Here is an 18,728-nt window from a genome sequence, read left to right as displayed (position 1 = left end):
CTGGCTTTGAAAATGCACCACAACTAACCTCCTATAAAACTCTTGGGACTGGAAACATCCCCCTTAAGACCTTTTGTGTATACCATTGTCTTTATCATAATGTACCATTGTCTTTATCATAATGGTTAGGAGTGCAGACCCCAGGCGTGTTGCCTTGGCCTCAGTCCTGGATTTTGAATGACTAATTGTTTGACTTTGGATGGGTATCTACCCTCCCATAAAGTTGCTGTGAAGACTAAATGAATCAATACTGTAGAACACCAAGGGCAGTCAGAGGTATCTGAAAGTGTGCAGTACATGGGAGCTGCCCCATGGTGTTATTTGTGATTATTCTCATCATCCTCTTCCTCATCACATCCCAGTGTTTGAAACTGTAATGATAAAGTCCGGAACCAGAGTTTTTAGTCTTTTTATTTTGTTTTGATAGATATCTGTTATTTTTTCTGAAGGCTTATGGGAATTTTTCTTTAGTTTTGTATTTCAAAAATATTGCCAGTATGTACTTAAGCTCAAGTCTCATCATTGATTTTGCCTGGAACCCACTGTGCTCTTCAGAGTCTGCAAACTCCGGCCTTTGGGTATTTCAGAGAAGTTTTCTTTACATATGTCTTTGTTGCTTTCTGTCAGTTGTTTGATGTCTTCTCTCTAAATACTTCCAATCCTTTGCTTAGAGGTGCATTCAGTATTCTCTACAACATCGTACTTCTTGTTCTTTTTCATCTCTTTGTTGCCACCCTCAACCTTTTACTTTGGGAAAACTTATCAAATATTTTTTCTACCCATTTAAATAAGACATCAGATATTTATTGACCACTGGCTGTATGTTTGGTTAGGGCACAAAGACTAATTTTTTTTTTTTTTGAGACAGAGTCTCGCTGTGTTGCCCAGGTTGGAGTGCAGTGGCATGATCCTGGCTCACTGCAACCTCTGCCTCCCAGGTCCAAGCGATTCTCCTGCCTCAGCCTCCCGAGTAGCTGGAATTACAAGTGCTTACCACTGTGCCCAGCTAATTTTTAGTAGAGACAGGGTTTCACCATGTTGGTCAGGCTGGTCTCAAACTCCTGACCTCAAGTGATCCTCCTGCCTTGGCTTCCCAAAGTGCTGGGATTACAGGAATGAGTCACCATTCCCAGCCAACAAAGACTAATTCTGGTTGGCACCTACTGGAGGATTTGATGCTATATCTACTTAGGTTGTGTCCAAGGACTATGAGCCCAAGCCAGGGAAGAATGAGAAGGCTGGGCTACTGCCAACTGCTCACTGTTAGGGTAGTCATTGAGTACACATAGAATCCCTGTGGCCCTTGGTAGAGAAAATTTAGGGACTTTTATGACTTGAATCTTTCATTGTCAAGGTAAAATAAATTTGAGGACCATGAAGATTGAGTAGAGTCACACATCTGGCTAGTGGTAAGCCAAGATCAAGGAAAGCTTGGACCCTGGCCCCAAGGTAGTCCTTTTTGATCCTCAGTCCATTATTGTATGAAAACAGTGTTGCACATAAATCGTAGAAAGTTTAATCAGCATTGAACATCTACTCTGTGCCTAGCCCTGTGCTACACGAAAGTAAGTCGTCATGAAGCAGTTTTGAAAAGAAAAATAGGCATGGTTTAGTTAAAAGTAATTGAAGGCTGGGCATGGTGGCTCACGCCTGTCATCCCAGCCCTTTGGGAGGCTGAGGAGGGTGGATCACCTGAGATAAGGAGTTTGAGACCTGCCTGGCAAACATGGAGAAACCACATCTCTACTAAAAGTACAAAAATTAGCTGGACGTGGTGACAGGTGCCTGTAATCCCAGCTACTTGGGAGACTGAAGCAGGAAAATCACTTGAACCCAAAAGTTGGAGGTTTCAGTGAGCCAAGATTGCACCACTGCACTCCAGCCTGGGTGACAGGGTGAGACTCTGTCTCAGAAAAAAAAAAAAAAAAAACAAGTAAAAGGAAAGCCATTCTAGTTGGGAAAAATGGCACAGACCAAAGTTTGGAAATGAGAATGGCACAACCGTGTTTCTGTCAGTGTATGAATGTGTTTGTGTTGGTGGCTAGGGTTGGGTGGGTGGAGGCATTCCCACAGACCTGGAGGGTCAATGAATAGAAATGCAATTAAAAGGGTGATCAGGTGGGGTGAGGCGTGTGGTGTAAAGTGTTGGAGGCCAGGTTATACTCACCTTAATCATATCAAGGCTCACTTCACATCTTAGTAACGTTTGGTTTTTCTCAAAACGTTTGATTTCTGTCTAGAGCAGACAGTACACGCGCACAGCTCCATCTCCAGCTATTTGAAACACTTTTGCTCTCTGTAGGAATTTCTAGGGAGTCAAACTGTTACAAGTGCTCACAGCAGGGAAAAGAAAGACAGAATTGTTCTGGAGATTGATGCCTGAGGATGTGGCAGAATTACAGGAAGGGGTCACTTCACCATCTACATGTTGAAGGAGAGCCTCGGAAGCTCAGGGCCGCTGCTGCCCAGGTCTCATGGATGGCTCCTGGCATCCTTGTCCTCGCAGCGCTTTGATGCCTGTCTGGAAGGCACTGATGTCATCTCCCAGCTCAGCCCTCAGCTTCCTGAAGGCAAGACTTCCTCCTCCTTAATTTAGTTGCAAACTTTGTGAGCAGAGGGTGCTGTCAGATGTTAAACACTTACTCCTGGCTTTGCACAGATGATGGTGTGGAGTCTGTTAAGAGGGCATTGGTTGTGTTAGAAGTGAAAAGGCTCATGGATAAGAAACTGGTGTGTGCCTGAACAACCTCTTGTTTGAAAAACTGTTAGGAATTCAAGCATCTGATGGTGCTGATAAGAGGGAATGGTATAGGAGTAAAGGCTCATTTTCTCCCAATTTTCTGAGGTTCCCTTTCAAGTAATTAGTGGCATTCTCTTCACCCAGTGAGTCACATATCCATATTTTTGTTTTTTTTTTAACTTTTAAGGTATCACTTATATGCATAAAAATACTTCTGTTTAAAGTTCACAGTTTAATGAGTTTTACATAACCCCAGTTAAGATACAGAAATGGTTATAACCTCCCAAATTTTTCTTATGCCTTCTTTCAGGCAGTCATCTCTCTTATAGTAACACTATTTTGATTTCTGTTATTTAATTACCCAAATCAATATATAGAGAACATTCTAACATCCCAGAAACTTCCCTCAGGCTCTGTCTCGGTCAGTACCTGCCCCTCAGGTCACTATGCTTCTGGCTTTTATCACCATAGAGCAGTTTTTCGTGTTCTTGAACTTTTCACATAAGTGGGGTCGTCATGCATTCTTTTATTTTTCTTTTGCATGAATTTTTTTGAGATTTACTCATGTTGTTGTGTGTGTCTGTGTCTGCAGCTTGTTCATTTCTTCTTGCTGAGCAGTGTTCCATTGTGTATATGTGTATCCCTTTATGGATCCATAAGCTCTTACCTAGGTCTGGCTCCCAGGGCCTCTCCATTCTCGAATGCCCTCCTTCTCAACAGCTTCTGAGTCAGCTTCCTTCTCTTCTTACTTCTCTTTGTCAATCCTCGAGTGAAGGCTGGAAGGGGAGCTCCATGCAGCCAAGATTGTGTCTGTGCCTAGGACAGTGTGTGACCAGCAGCAGGGACTCAACATTCATAGAACGAGTGAATGAATGAGTGTCCAGGGCACATCGTTTTAATTGTTGACCAGTCTAGCCCAAGCAACTGAGAACTAGGGGACCCCCAGGAATTTTTCTTTGTTCATAGACTCAACATGAGTGGTCCCAGCAGAACACTCCCCTAAGTGCTCTCTGCAAGAGCTTCCCTAACGTCTAGACCAGATTGGGTCCTTTCACAGGCTTCAAAACTGCCTCTGCCACCCCCATCATGACTTTACTACACTTTGTTATCGCTGATTTACTTGGCTGCATTAACTTTCATGCGCTCAGTGCTCTGTCTGGCAAATGAGATACACAGGGGTTTCCTTTTCCTCCCTGCTGACTCTAGCCATTGGACTGGATGGCCCTGTACATTTCCTATACTGTCTTCTTGAAGAGTTCATCTTAGAGATAGAGAACTGATATAAATAGATAGGGTTTGTCTATGTATTTTTAAAATAATGTGCTGCTTACCAAAAACATTCTGTGCTATATTTTTGCTTCTCTCTCTTTGAACCACCAGTACCTGTGCCTTCTAAACAATGCCAATTATGAATCAATGGATCACTGAAAAAAGAAAGAATAAAGCACACAATAATCTGATGGCTTCCTTGGTGCCGGATAGAGGAAACACCGTGATAAACTTACATGGTCTACTCTTGAGGGGATGGAGAGAGAGATAACCGTGAGGCTAATCTGCACACAAATGTGCGAAGTCGCAAGTCATTTGAGATAGGGACATTTATATACTCAAGGGGATGTTTGTTACTATACTTGCACATGCCATTAGAAATACATGAAAAGAAGATAACCATTTGGAAAGATGTAATACTTTATTTTCTTTCTGGTGGTCAGCAATTGAATACTGCTGTCTGAAATAGGAGAGCAGAAAACCATGGTGAAAAGTCAATGGAAAAGAACTAAATGGGGCCACTCACTCAGCCTCCAAACTATTGAAGTCTGCAACTCTTAATTCTGTAGAGGTCTAGTCTGTGAATAATTATATTAAGGAATTGGGCAGAGTCATCACAGAGCTGCAAAATATCACCCCTGGGGCCTCATTGGAGACTGATGGGAGCTCTGGAGAGTTGATAATGGCAATCAAAGGTTCCATATATTTAACATGCACAAAGCATGAGCTTAGAAATTATCTGCCTGCCAACCTAGCTTCTCTACCTGAAACAAATTATCCAAAAATCAATTTGCAAACACCTTCGAGATAACAAGGTCTTGAGTAATAACCTCCATGGCTTTGTAAAGAAAAGCATCTAGCTTGACTAATCTGCTTAATTTCCTTCTCTGACCAAACGGCAGGCTATAATAGAGGCAATCTGGAGTTGTCCCTTAAGATTTGCTTCGAGTCACACTGAGAAAATATTGTCCACCCCTGTTTCATAGCAATTATTCTGTTTCTAGAGAATCTTTGCTTCTAGGTAATTAATTAGAAGGGAAATGCTTAGTGCGTCTCTATCTCAAAGCCCTTACCTGAGTTCCAAGCTAAAATGTATACCTGCCTTCTATCCATGTGAACAACCCAGAGGCCCTCTATAAGTGAAATATTCTCAAACAAATGCACATTGTATTCTACCCTCATATGCCTCCTCTGTGCCTGCCCTTTCTCCTCTTCCTTGTTCTACTCTTCATTTCCTCTTGTTCATACCCTTTGACATATAATCCCATTCCTCGCAGTTGTTTCTAAGAAAACATGAGATAAGACAGACTGAAGTCTTTGCACAAAGATGTTCATTGCAGCATTATTTACCACAGCAAAACATGAACAACTCATGGGTCCAGCAATCAGAGAATAGTTAGTGTGATAACCTGATGGATTGTTATGCAAATATTAAAGACAGTGATGATAAAGCTCAAGCAGTATATGAAAAAAAAATCCTTACAATATAAGTGAAGGAAGAAAAATGAATCTACATTGGGTCTATGTGTTATTATAACAACACAAAAAATGTGTCAGTACATAAATATTGGAATGGACATGGAAGAATAAAAATGACTATGTTGGATGTTAGAGATATTTTCTCTTTCTTCCATTTTTCTCCATTTTCTTCCATTTCTTCTCACATTTTCTTTCTTCCATTTTCTTTATTGTTCTGCCATTTTTACTGCAAATAAAAATAACAAATATATTCAGTTTGATTTTTTTAAAGATGAGTATTAAGAGGCAGACAGCTTTGCTTGGTGCAAGTTGGTCCAGGAAGGCATGCAGATATAAGTTTTATCCTACACTACCTTCTCCATGACCTTGGTTAGGTGACCTGATTTCTTAGGTTCTCGGTTTTTTTTTTTCCCCGTTAAAGTGAAGGTGATAATGTTGTCCCAAGAATTACATGAATGATACGTGTGAGATTTTAAAGTACATAAGAAGTACAAGGTAAGTGTTAATTTTTGTAGCTTTGCCATGGGCTAATAATTGCAAGGAAGAGGCTACAATCCAAGCCTGCTGAACCTCTGGTCTACTTAGCTGACTGCGTGGAACTCAGTGGAAGAGAGGTGGCAGCACAGAGTAGATGCACGATAACTCAGCACAACTTTTCCTTTAACCCCTCATTCCTGCTGGGTCTGGCGTGACCCATGACTTTCTCTGCTGGAAGAAACCTGCTGGGGTTGAGGCAGAAGCTGAATTCTTGCTGTGCCATCATTCTTTTTCTACTGAGGCTCATATCACTTTTTGGAAAGAACTTCACTAACAATCTATGTGTTCTATGTAAGAAATATTTATAGACCTCAGGCTCCCCTGGTTTTGTGCCAAACTTTACTTCAGCAAAAGCAGGTTTTCCTTTGAGGCTAGAAAACAGAGTATTCACCCAGCAGCTTTGCTGTGTTCTGGGAAAACCATTTCCTCACATGGCCTTCTTTCTTTCGTTTCTTTAAATGAAGGAGATAAGGTAGGCATTGAATATAGCTATTGAAGAAATACTGATTCAGGTACTTACATGCAAACCCTTAAAGTAGGGCATGAATGGGATTTAAAAGGGTTTTCAGGCCAGGCGTGTTGGCTCATGCCTGTAATCCCAGCACTTTGGGAGGCTGAGGCGAGCGGATCACCTCAGGTGGTCTGGAGTTCAAGGCCAGCCTGGCCAACATGGTGAAACCCCATCTGCACTACAAATACAAAAATTAACCAGCCGTGGTGGCAGGTGCCTGTAATCCCAGCTACTTGGGAGGCTGAGGCATGAGAATTGCTTGAACCAGGGAGGCAGAGGTTGCAGTGAGCCGAGATGGCCCCACTGCACTCCAGCCTGAATGACAGAGCAAGACTCCATCTCAAAAATATAAAATAAAAATAATAAAATAAAACAAAAAGGGCTTTCTGACTATTTTTTTTGTGGCTGCATCGAGAATTCTGTCCCTTGTCGTCATGTGCTTGTAGTCTGCTCTGTAAATCATTTGAATCTGACAGTCCTTTTTGATTGCTTGTCTTACAGAGCCTCCCACGCCCATTGCTCCCCCAGAGCTGCTGGCTGTGGGGGCCACATACCTGTGGATCAAGCCAAATGCCAACTCCATCATCGGGGATGGCCCCATCATCCTGAAGGAAGTGGAATATCGCACCACCACAGGCACGTGGGCAGAGACCCACATAGTCGACTCTCCCAACTATAAGCTGTGGCATCTGGACCCCGACGTTGAGTATGAGATACGAGTGCTCCTCACACGACCAGGTGAGGGGGGTACGGGACCGCCAGGGCCTCCCCTCACCACCAGGACCAAGTGTGCAGGTAAGATTTTTTTTTTTTCCCAGGCTCCATTATGAGAGGCTGTGCTATTGCCAAGACTGGCCTTCCTCTTGCCTTCCTGTGACAGATAATTCCGAATTTTCTTTGAATGTGAATGTGCTTCCTATTGTGGATAAAAAGGATCAAGGCCTTGGGGTTTTTTTGTTTTTGTTTTTTAGAGGACCTTCTTGCTGTGGTTGCATTTCTGGGGGCTTTCTAGCTCTGACTGTGATTCTAAGAACTTCCTGACTTTAGCTGGGTCATGGGAGGTTCCTGAATCTAATAGTGTTTCTGATGAGACACACTGGCTCTGTGTCTTCCAGAACTGCTGGTGCCATTTGTATGTCTGAGGCTTTCTAATGCTAATAATTTCTCCGAGGGCTCTTGGTTTTGTGTCTCTGGGGGCCCTGGCCGTGTTTCTCTGAGGGCCCCTGGCTCTGTTTCTCTGAGGGCCCCTGGCTCTGGTTGTGTCTCTGAGGGCTCCTGGCTCTGACTGTGCCCCGTGAAGGCTTCATTTAGACTATGTCCTTGGGGGCTTCTGGTTTTGGTTGTATCTTTAATGTGTTTCTAATTCTAACATTGTTCCTGAGGCTCCCTGAGCTGGGCCTGTGACCCTTGGTTTTGAAAATTTTCTTGATGGCTCCTGGTTCTAGAATTGTCTCCGAGGGGCTTCTGTTGCCAACCATGTCTTAAATGCCTCCTGGCTCTGACAGTATCTCTGAATTGTTTCTGGAACTACCTTAATCCCTAAGAGCTTCCTGCCTCTGTATCCCCTGGAGGCTCCTATCCCTACCTAAGAGTCTGGGTTGGGACTATTCCTCTGAAGGTCCTCTGGTTTCCACTCTATCTCTATGGGTTACTGACTACACCTGTCTGTCTGATATTCCTGGATGCCATGTAAGAGTTTGCTGGCTGAGATTGTGTCTAAGAGGAGAGATTCTCTGGATCCAACTGTGTCCCAGGCCTCCTGGCTTCTACTGCATTTCTAATCAGGGGCTGTTGGCTAACAACATGTGTCTCACTGTACCTCTGAGATGATCTGGCTCTGGATGCAACTCAAGAAATTAAACTAACTTGCTGTTTATTTGTTGCAAATTACCTTATTTATGTTATATCTTTTTTTCACACCAAGCAAACTTTTGCTGTAAGTACTTACATTTTACATATGCACAAAGGAATAGAGACTCAATACTTTTAAACTTTTTGTCCAAAGTCATAGAATGGCCAGTGGTACGGTCAGGAATTAAACTTAGATTTTCTGACTCTCAGCCTTTGACTTTTGGCCACATCATGATGAATAAGAGAGAGAGAGAGAGAGAGAGAGAGAGAGAGAGAGAGAGAGAGAGAGAGAGTATTGTATATACAGCTGGGGATGTTCTAGTGGAGGCAGGTATGGCTCAGGGGAGCAGGCAGCATGGGTTTCAGAAAACAAAGAGGAGTCACTTAGGGCATCTGGGTGGAGGGGAAGGATCCATCAGTACAGGAACTATGGAACAAACAGCAAGGGAAAGTGCATACAGCTCTGCCATAACCTGACATATAGGTGCCTAAAAATCACCACACTTGTCAAGTTACAAAATGAAAACCACAGGAATTATGGAAAAAATGGGGCTAGGGGCCATATTCATACTTCCTTAGTGACACATCAAAAAAGAGGGGAATCTAGTAAAACTGGTGGCACAATTTTATGCACATGAAATGGCTAAGAAATGCATCCATCCAGGTGGAATATTCCTAACCTGAACCTCGGAAATCCAAAATGCTCCAGAATCTGAAACTTACTGAGTGCCAACACGATACCACCAATGAAGATGACATTGTTAACACTGTAGAAAAAGTGCCTGTAGATGACATAGCAAGCATTGGTGATGAGCTTATGGAAGGACTGGAGCAGTATGCATTCATAGCAGAACAGGAAACCAGGTCAATTTATAAAATCAGAGACGTCTAAGACAAAAATCGTTGTTAATGAGGCAGATGACTCTGGAGGAAACATTTTTAAAATCCATCCAGCAGAATGCCTCTTTATCCCTAGAGGATCCACTTCCTGGTTCCTCAACTGCTTCTGATGTTTGTTCTCACCTAAGAAAATAAAATGTGGTGTATAGGAACCCTTCATCAAAGCACAACATCACAGGGAGAGGACTGAAAGCCAGGATGTTTGTTGCTGACATTCACCAGCTGATCCAGGTATCTGCTGAGTCTACTGTGCTGCTCAGTTAACCTGAACACATTAATATTTCACAGTATTAATGACATATCATTTATTCTTTTTTACTGTTAAGCACTTATGTGTGAATAAGCTTAAGAAGATGATTGCTTATCGATAGCATATACATTTGGAGTCAGGAATTATGGTGATGACAGACAAGCACAGAGTTGTCCACGTAAGTGGCTAAGATAATTACACCTCTGCTTTCTGATGGTTCGACATACAAAAACTTGGTTCATGCACAACATTATTTAAAATATTATATAAGATTGCCTACGATATATATAAAACATAAATGAATTTTGTGTTTGGACTTGGGTCCCATCCCCAAGATACCGTATTAGGTGTAGGCAAATATTCTGAAATTCAAGAAAATCTGAAATCTGAAACGCTTCTGGTCCCAAGCATTTTGGATAAGGGATGCTCAACACAGATGGCATGTTACCTTGAAAAAGACCTGAAGTTTGCTGTGGAAGTGGGCATCAGGGAGGTTGCAGCCTGTGAGTGACTTGCAGCCTGTGAGTGACTGTGAAGTGGTGGAAGGAAAGCTGTCTGAAATTGGGGAAAAAGGTGTGGCTCAGAACACAGGCAGTGAGCTGAGGGGCCAGGTAGGAGTTGGAACTGTGTGTGTTGCGTGTATTCGTAGGTGGCTCAGTTCTGCTGGGTGTAGGTTTCTCCTTCACTAATGTTTCTCACATACAAAATCACACATAAGCAAAGGCAGAATTCGTGTTATGCTCAAATTGCCCTTTCATATATTAATTGGGTTGGAACAAATTTGCGTTTTCAAAACAAGAGTTGTAGTGGAATTAGCTGTAACCATTCTTAAGTATCTCATGGTGTATCATGGTAGTATGTAACCCGGGTATTTTTGTTGCTTGGAAATATTCCTTGTAAGGTTATTGAACCACTATGCTGAACAGAGATGCCATTTTCTTGATTATTTTCAAAACAGGCCTTTGGTAAAATTCCTCATTGAAACCTGATTATGAAACTGACTACTTTAAAAGGACATAATGATATGTTACTAAACTGGGTAATACCTTATCTCAGCTTTGCAATGCAATATTCATCCATAAAAAATAATTGATTTGATCCTGCTGATGAGACTTCTCTCTTTCCACAGGGTAAATGTAAGAGTTTCCAGGGTTTTTGATCTTTATAAATGATATTCAGAGTACTTTAGCAGCCCCCGTGGACTTATTTGCTGATGATCATATAATACATTTTGAAATTCAATCGCAAGATGATCATCTCAATAAAGATTTACAGTCTATTGCAAACTGTTGCCATGACTGTGTAATGGATTTTACATGTTGAAAACACAATAATCTGGCTATCAATATAAAAATTATGAGTTGAAATGCAATTGTGGTATTTTATTTTTAAAAAATGTTGGTGTCTAAGTTACAGCTAAAATCTTGAATAATTCACATTTTACAAAATGTGTCATCAAGAAGATAATCTTCCTTCCCGCATCGCCACTGATGGTGGAATGTTTTTTGCCTCGTAATTAATTTTTAAGAGAATTCCAGGGCTGGTATCTATTTGTAGGTGTTGTTTATTGGTGTTGGTAGTCTGAGATTTTCCTCCTTTTCCTATTCTATTATTAATCATGCTGGAAATGTACTCATTATTTTACAAAACAGAAAGTGAGAGAGTATGTAGAGTGGAAGGTATAATTTCTGCCCAGAGGAATTTACAGGCTGGGTTAGGATTCCAACAAAACAGCAAAAAAAGGTAAAACATAAAGGCAAGCATTGAAATAGCATGCTTCATGGAGGAAAAACAGCATCAGCATGGAAAGAGAAATGGTCTTAGAATCATCTTGGGCGGTGGTTCTCAAAGTGTGGTCCCTCGACCAGCAGCATCAGTTTTGCTATAGACTGAATACTTGTGTTCCTTTAAAATTCATATGTTGAAATTCTAACCCTCGAAATGATGACATTAGGAGGTGGGGCATTTGGGTGCTAATTATGTCATCAGGGCAGAATACTGATGAATGAGATCTATGCCCTTACAAAAGAGGCCCCAAAGAGCTCCTTCATGTCTTCTGCCATGTGAGGACCCAGGAAATGGGCCCTCACTAGACACTTAATCTGCTGGCACCTTGATATTGGACTTTCCAGCCCTCAGAACTATAAAAAGTAAATTTCTGTTGTTTATAAGTTACCCAGTCTATGGTATTCTGTTACTGCAACCTAGATGGATTAAGACAAGTATTCCCCTGGGAACTTGTTAGACATGCACATTCTCAGACCTGTCCCCCGACCTAATAAATCAGAAATTCTGGGGTTGAGCCTAGAAATTTGCTGTAAGGATTCCACTGAGTGATGTCATTTCATACCCAAGTTTTACACTAACTTATGTATAGTGACAAGCCAACATGGCTCTTTGGAAGGATGTTCATTCCATAGCTTGGTCTTTGCAGCAGCTCTGAGATGTAGATGGGAGGAAAACTGAGACTCAGAATCGTTGGATGAAGGTCACCAATCGGTTAAATGCTAGGTCTCTTGGCCAAAGAAACTCTTCACCACAGGACTTGATGGAGTCTTCAGCCCTGGGGACCTCCTCTGCCCACAGTGTCCTCTTGAGAGTGGCATTGGGTAGTAGGGAGGTTGGTGACTATAGAGATCAGCTGAGAATGAATAACTACTACACAAAAGTTTCACTCCTTTCTATCAAACATTTACTTAGTCTTTTCTTTGTGCCAAATTCTGTGCTAGGCACTGGTGGCAGAGGTTGGCTTAGTAAGGACATTCTAGTAGCAGGCAGAGACTTGGCAGCAGTAGGCTACAAGCTTGGGCGTAGCACAAGAAGATGCTAGAGAGGCAATTCAGCTAAGGCAGGTGGGGATGCATTCTGGCTGTGCCAGTTTTGAGAGGTCACTGATTAAGAAAATTCTGGGGTACTAAGGGAAGGCTATCCTTCCCCTAACCGGAAGGATACCTCCTCCTTAACTCTTAAGGGGGAGATTGTCAAGTGTTTGCCTGTAGCGCAGCATCCCAGCCCAGTAGGCTGGAGTTCAGAGCAAGACTCCCATCCAGTTAAACCAGAAACTGTACAGATGATCAGATAGGAATCGAGGGATGTGGGGTTGGGAGTAGGGAGTCAAAGGTGATACTCCCATGCTTCGGTTTAGATGGCTGAGAGATGAGTGGTTGTATTAGTCAGGGTTCTTTATAGGGACAGAACTAATAGGACAGATGTATCTATAAAGGAAAGTTTATTAAGGAGTATTGACTCACACGATCACAAGGTGAGGTCTAGGCTGTCTACAAACTGTGGAGAAAGGAAGCCAGTCCGAGTCCCAAAGCTGAAGAACTTGGAGTCTGATGTACAAGGACAGGAAGCATCCAATATGGGAGAAAGATGTAGGCCAGTAGACTAAGCCAGTCTAGTCTTTACATGTTCTGCCTGCTTTTATTCTGGCCATGCTGGCAGCTGATTAGATTGTGTTCACCCAGATTGAGGGTGGGTCTGCCTTTCCCAGTCCACTGACTCAAATGTTAATCTTCTTTGGCAACACCCTCACAGACATACCCAGGAACAATGCTTTGCATCCTTCAATCCAATCAAGTTGACACTCATTATTAACCATCACAGTGGTGAAACAATTTTCTGAGCTGAAAAACACAAAAGGAAATGAGCTCAGGTCTGAATATGTTGTGTTGGAGGTGAAGATGTATAGCAGGTGATGGGAATATATAAATCTGGAGCTCAGGAGAGATCAGCAGATAACTGCCTCTTCCATGCGGACTACCTGATTTCACTTGGACTTTAGAATCAAAGGGACTTCTTAGTACTGATGAAAGCAATTTAAGTCTGTGTCTTCATGCTGTTCTGTTGAGATAATCCATTTCTTATATTTTTATTTATCATTTTGTTTCTTTTCCTTAGTTTAATCATTCACCATCTTTCGTGAGATATAGGTATGAGAGCAAATGCGATCATGTATATCAAACTCAAAATGTTCTTTAGCTGCCTATAGTGAACCAAAGTGTTATTGGTTGCTGCTATTGTTATGGATGCTATGATTATGAATAATTATATCAAAACAGGAAGTCTTACTTGTCCACTTCTCAGAACTAATTGGCATCTTGAAGGTGGACCCATATTCTTTTGTTGTTCATCATCTCCTGGAAAATCCCATTTCAGAGTTCATGCTGTGGTCTGGGATCTCAGAGACTCTCTTGTCTAGAGTATTGTGTGGTTTCCTCCAGCACATCCCCAACAGCAGACTTTCTGTGATAGGAGTTGGGTCTTAGAAGAGCTGTGTGTTGCCCACCCAGCCTCACCTTGAATGCTGCCTCTGATGGGAAGTTTACACTCTTCCATAGCAGACCATTTCACTGCTGGAGATCTCGGGTGGTGACTATTATTCTCTACCCAGTGTTAGCTTGGTTATCATACAGCTCTGGATGGATTATACACAGAGTGTCCATTAGGTTTAAAAGAGTAGAGGCAGTAGGCAGGCTGCTAGCATTAACTATTGGGAGTCCACAGTGAGAGCCAAGGGCAGTGGATGCCGAGGTCAGTAACTGGAGAAAGCAGGTGAGGTGACAAGAGATATGGACGCCACATGGGTCCAACTTGGCCCTGTACCTCTCCTGCAGGTACCACTTTCAATGGCTTGGGTACCAGCTTGTTGGTGTCTTAAGACTATCATCTAGCATTAGATAGAAGAAGCTCTTCCTCATTGTCACCCTCAAATAGGCCTCCTTGAAACACCCACTTATAAGTTTTGCTCCCAGGTTTTCTTCCTCATCTCAAAAACAGGTCTTCAGCCACTCAATTGTCTCACTTAATCCCCAGACATTGCTTTCTTTTATCCCCGCAAACTTTGCTTGACGCAGACCCCAGGCCACTCCGATTATAGTTACAGAATCACAAATCAACAATCCAGCAAGTCACGTAATCTTAGCCCATCCCCCTTGTGTGTAAATCAAAGGCCCCTTGCCTGGGAACCCACTTCATTGTAGTCTTGCAGAGTCCCAGCTCTCCAAGTGAAAAGTGGCTTTGTACAGCCAGAGACACCACATATGCTGTTGATTTGGAGGGCTCTCTTCCTATTCCCTCCACCTGAGGGTTGATTGCATGTTCTATTTTATTTACATATTTATGGATTTCTACTTGCAGTGATATGTGTCTACCTCTCTCTTTTCTCCAGGGGGATAAAAAAGATAAATTCAAATTGCTGGGCTCAATGAAGTGAGAGTAGTCATTAGAATTGAATGAAAAGGATAGAGGCTTTAGAGCCAAAAATAATCTGGTTTTTATTTCAAGCTGGGCACTTGCTAGCTGGGTGACCGGGATGTGTTACACCATCTCTCTGTGACTCAATTTATTTTCTTCCATCTAAGGGATATTATAATGCACCATTTTGTTGGAAAGCTTCAGTGAGATAAGTTATATGCCTTGCAGAGAACCGGGAACCCTTTAATAAACATTATTTAGAAATAAATCTTAGGCCTGGGGAAAGGATGTCAGAACCTAATTTCCTTCACTGTGGCATGATGGACCCTGTTTTAAGAAGGATTTCTCTAGTTGCTACTCTGTGTACTTTCTTAGACAGTAGTGGTTTAGCAACAAGCTCTGATCACTGCTGAGAAGATAAGACATGTGGCTTTGTGCGTGTTGTGGAGTCCTCGACGTGTAGCTATGAGGGTATTTCATGATATAGGGCACGGGGTAAGGGAGATGGGAATTGTCCTTTTTATAATTGTCTCTAGTCTCAGGTAAGAGGGAGAACCATGTTACGCAGATCCTTCTGTCTTTGAGGAGGCCAAGGCTTGTAAGAATGAGGCCTTTCAAGCCCAGAGCAAAAAGGGATTGGAAGTGAATCCAGACTCTCTGCAATAAGCAGCCTCAGGTGGTCTCTGTGTTCTCTGAAAAGCCTGTGGGTCCCACGGGCGAGGGTCTTTCAGGGCAACATGCAGTTCTAGGACAGAGTAGAGGCAGAGAATTATAAAAAGAGGTAATTGAAGGTCTAGAAAATAGAACAGCATCACTTAACTAGTCTCGTGAGTTTTTCTTCTTCATTTCTCTATGCCTTGGCAGCACCATCTATAAAATGGGAGGAACATAACTTGGCCTAACTCTTACGGTTCTGAATTAGAAGTAACATGGGACATCCTTCTGGGCAGGAGGGTAGTATGAACACAGACATCTAACCTCCATCTCTGCTGTACTGTAATTCTGGTGAGATGATCCATAAATCTTCGGGGAACATGGAAACAGTAGCCAATAGAAATGAAAATGGAATCACTATCCCACCCAGAATCAAAGCCATAGAGTTAATGGATTCTAAAGACCAATGGAGAAATTTTCAAGACCATGAGGATCTAGGGAAGGAGGGGACTTTCATGCATGCCACACCATGCTCGAAGGGACATAGTTGCTCATCCAGTGCAGGTGAACCTAGATTGAAGGCAGTCACAGAAGATGGATTATGACCAGCACTTCCTCAAAAAGACGTGGATAAAGGGTTCTGGCAGTTCTTGCATCACCTACCGAACTTGTTTTGCTGCTGCTGCACTCTGCTTCCTCTGGGGTGTAGGACCACGGAAGAGAGATGAAAGCTAAAGAAGGGAGAAAACCTGCTCTGATCATACTCGGTTATGGAGCTTCTGATTGAGACGCCATAAGAATTATCTGGGCACGGCGTGGTGACTCACGCCTGTAATCCCAGCACTTTGGGAGGCCGAGGCGGGCGGATCATGAGGTCAGGAGATCAAGACCATCCTGGCCAACACAGTGAAACCCCATCTCTACTAAAAATACAAAAAAAAAAAAAAAAAAAATTAGCTGGGCGTGGTGGCGGGCGCCTGTAGTCCCAGCTACTCGGGAGGCTGAGGCAGGAGAATGGCGTGAACCCAGGAGGCGGAGCTTGCAGTGAGCCAAGATTGCGCCACTGCACTCCAGCCTGGGCGACAGAGCGAGACTCCGCCTTAAAAAAAAAAAAAAGAATTATCCGCAGACGGACAAGCACCTGTGAGGGCATAAGATGTTCATCTCCTCTTCTTGCAGACCCTGTCTCCCCTCCCACTGTCGCACGATGTCTACTGTTGGCACCATTGGAGTCCCTCTCCCTTGGCTTAAGAAAGAGGCAAAACATAAAGCTATCTCTCTTTAAACCTATAATTCATAATCCCAGAGACTCACTTCCCCTAACCCATGAAGTCTCATTATTGTATGAGCTGACTGTAGTGCTGGGAGGGAAGAGTGAGAGTCCGCTTGGGAACCTCTTAGTGTTCTCTGGAAGAAATAGCTGGAAGTCCCTCAGGTCTTCTCTGTAGAAGGTGGCAGTGTTTATTTTGTATGCTTATTGGTTTTGTAGTCTTAGATAAAATTCCAAAGCAACAGGAAAAGCCCTATTAGACATCCAGTTGCACTTTTAGATTTTTCTGCCACTCCATGCTCCTTAGGGAGCCAGGGCCTCCTAGAAGATGAAGTGCAATAGTGTAACTGAGCACCTCGTTTTTAAAAGGGAAAAATGAATTGTTTAACCTTTTTTCTTTCCCCCCATCACTTCCTTAGCTGTTTAGGAATGAAAGTATAATCTTTACCTTCTCTCCACCAGACACTTCCAACACAGCAAGCCTGTCTAACTATGTGTTACTTAGAAGTTCCAGAGACTGAAACTTGAAGCAAACCAGGCACATCCAGAATTCTCTCCCAATAGGAGATTGCCACCATTTACAACCTCACTCTGCCCATGATGGCACTAGTGAGACCTCTGGATAGATAAGAAATCTGAAAAGTCACATAGACCCTGTGCTTCCTCGCCCTCTCCCCTGCGTGCCCTTCACTCCAAGCCTTCCTTTAAAAGCCTCTGCTTTCTGCCTGGAAGCAAAGTGGCACCCTGAGGCAGGAGACTGCACTACTGCCCTTCAGCTAGCTCTGGAATAAAGTCACTTTTCTTTCTACCAGATCTTGCTCTTGTTAATTTAACTCCGCAAGCAGCAAGCAACTAAATCTTTATTCAGTTACAATAGTAAGTCAACAAGTAATCCCTCAACTTCTTCTAAATTTCAGGGTTGAAATTTGAAGAAAAAGTGAGTCACAGAGAAGCATTAAAGATAGTAAAAGCTAACAGTGTTTATCAAGCTCTCTGGATTTTTAAAAAATAGCACCCCAAATATATTAAAATTAGAGTTCAATCACTCTTACAGCTCTGTCACACTTGAGATGACAATGTAAAGAAAATGTATGATTATAGTGATGAAAACAGTGGCTGCCAATTTGAGGGGTATCTACTATATGCAAGGCTTATAGTGTTGAGCTTGTTTTGAATATTTTACTTGTAATTCTTGCAGCAAGCTTGTGAGGGAGGTATAATTCCTCCACTCACTGTCTGGGAGGTAGGTGACTTGCCCAAGGCCACACACTTGCTCACATGGCCCGGATGAAAATTGAACCCCTAACTGCACAGCTACAAAGCTCTAGCACCTGAAATCCAGAATCATTATCAACGCATAATGCACCATGGCCCAGTTGGGTGTTTTCCAGGAATACACTGATGAAAAATGTTGAATATTAGAAAAACTATCGATGTAATGCCTCATATTAGTAGGCCAAAAAATAAAAATCATCTGAGCCTCTCAAGAGAGGCTAAAAAGTAATTTGAAAAAATTCAGCCTTCATTACTGATCAGAATTCTTAGAAAGCTAGAAATGGAAAGGCACCTTCTTATTTCCAGAAGAAAATGTTCTTATAGCCTCAATGCCTAAGAGAATAAACTTAACTGAAAAAACAAGCTATTGGAACTACTAAAAGATTTCAATGCTATGGTCAGACACAAAGCAAATAAACAAAAATAAATAGCCATATGCCAGTAATAACCATTATAAAAATATAATAAAATGTATCCTATTCTTAAATGTAATTACAGTATAAACACTTAAGTGTAAACTAAGAATTGTGCAGCATGTATATGAAAATACAAACACCTACAAAGTTTTATTGAGGATGAGAAAACAAGACCTGAACAAATGGCCATATGTCATGTTGTTGGATTAGCAAATTTAATATTGTGAAGATAGCAATCCTTCCCAAATTAATTGATGGCTTTAATACAGTTCTAATCAAAATCGTAATGGGATTCATTTTGAAACTTAAAGTGATTTAAAAGTTGATCTGAAAGAAAATACAGGAGAAAGAAGTCAAGAGCACTTAGAAAAAGTGAT

General features: G+C 42.2%; 1 protein-coding gene across 9 annotated transcripts in view; it reads left to right on the top strand.

Annotated features, from left to right (window-relative positions):
* PTPRT (protein tyrosine phosphatase receptor type T) overlaps nt 1–18,728 on the top strand; it is a 1,110,571-nt gene that overhangs the window by 508,981 nt on the left and 582,862 nt on the right. For all 9 annotated transcript variants that reach the window (XM_055373001.2, XM_019017483.4, XM_019017481.4 and 6 more), the window contains exon 7: nt 7,038–7,331. In XM_055373001.2, coding sequence (XP_055228976.1) covers nt 7,038–7,331 — 294 coding nt within the window. The remainder of the gene's footprint in view (nt 1–7,037; nt 7,332–18,728) is intronic.

Source organism: Gorilla gorilla, chromosome 21, assembly GCF_029281585.2.
Source record: "Gorilla gorilla gorilla isolate KB3781 chromosome 21, NHGRI_mGorGor1-v2.1_pri, whole genome shotgun sequence".
NCBI lineage: Eukaryota > Metazoa > Chordata > Mammalia > Primates > Hominidae > Gorilla > Gorilla gorilla.
This window is presented reverse-complemented; position numbering and strand designations above follow the sequence as displayed.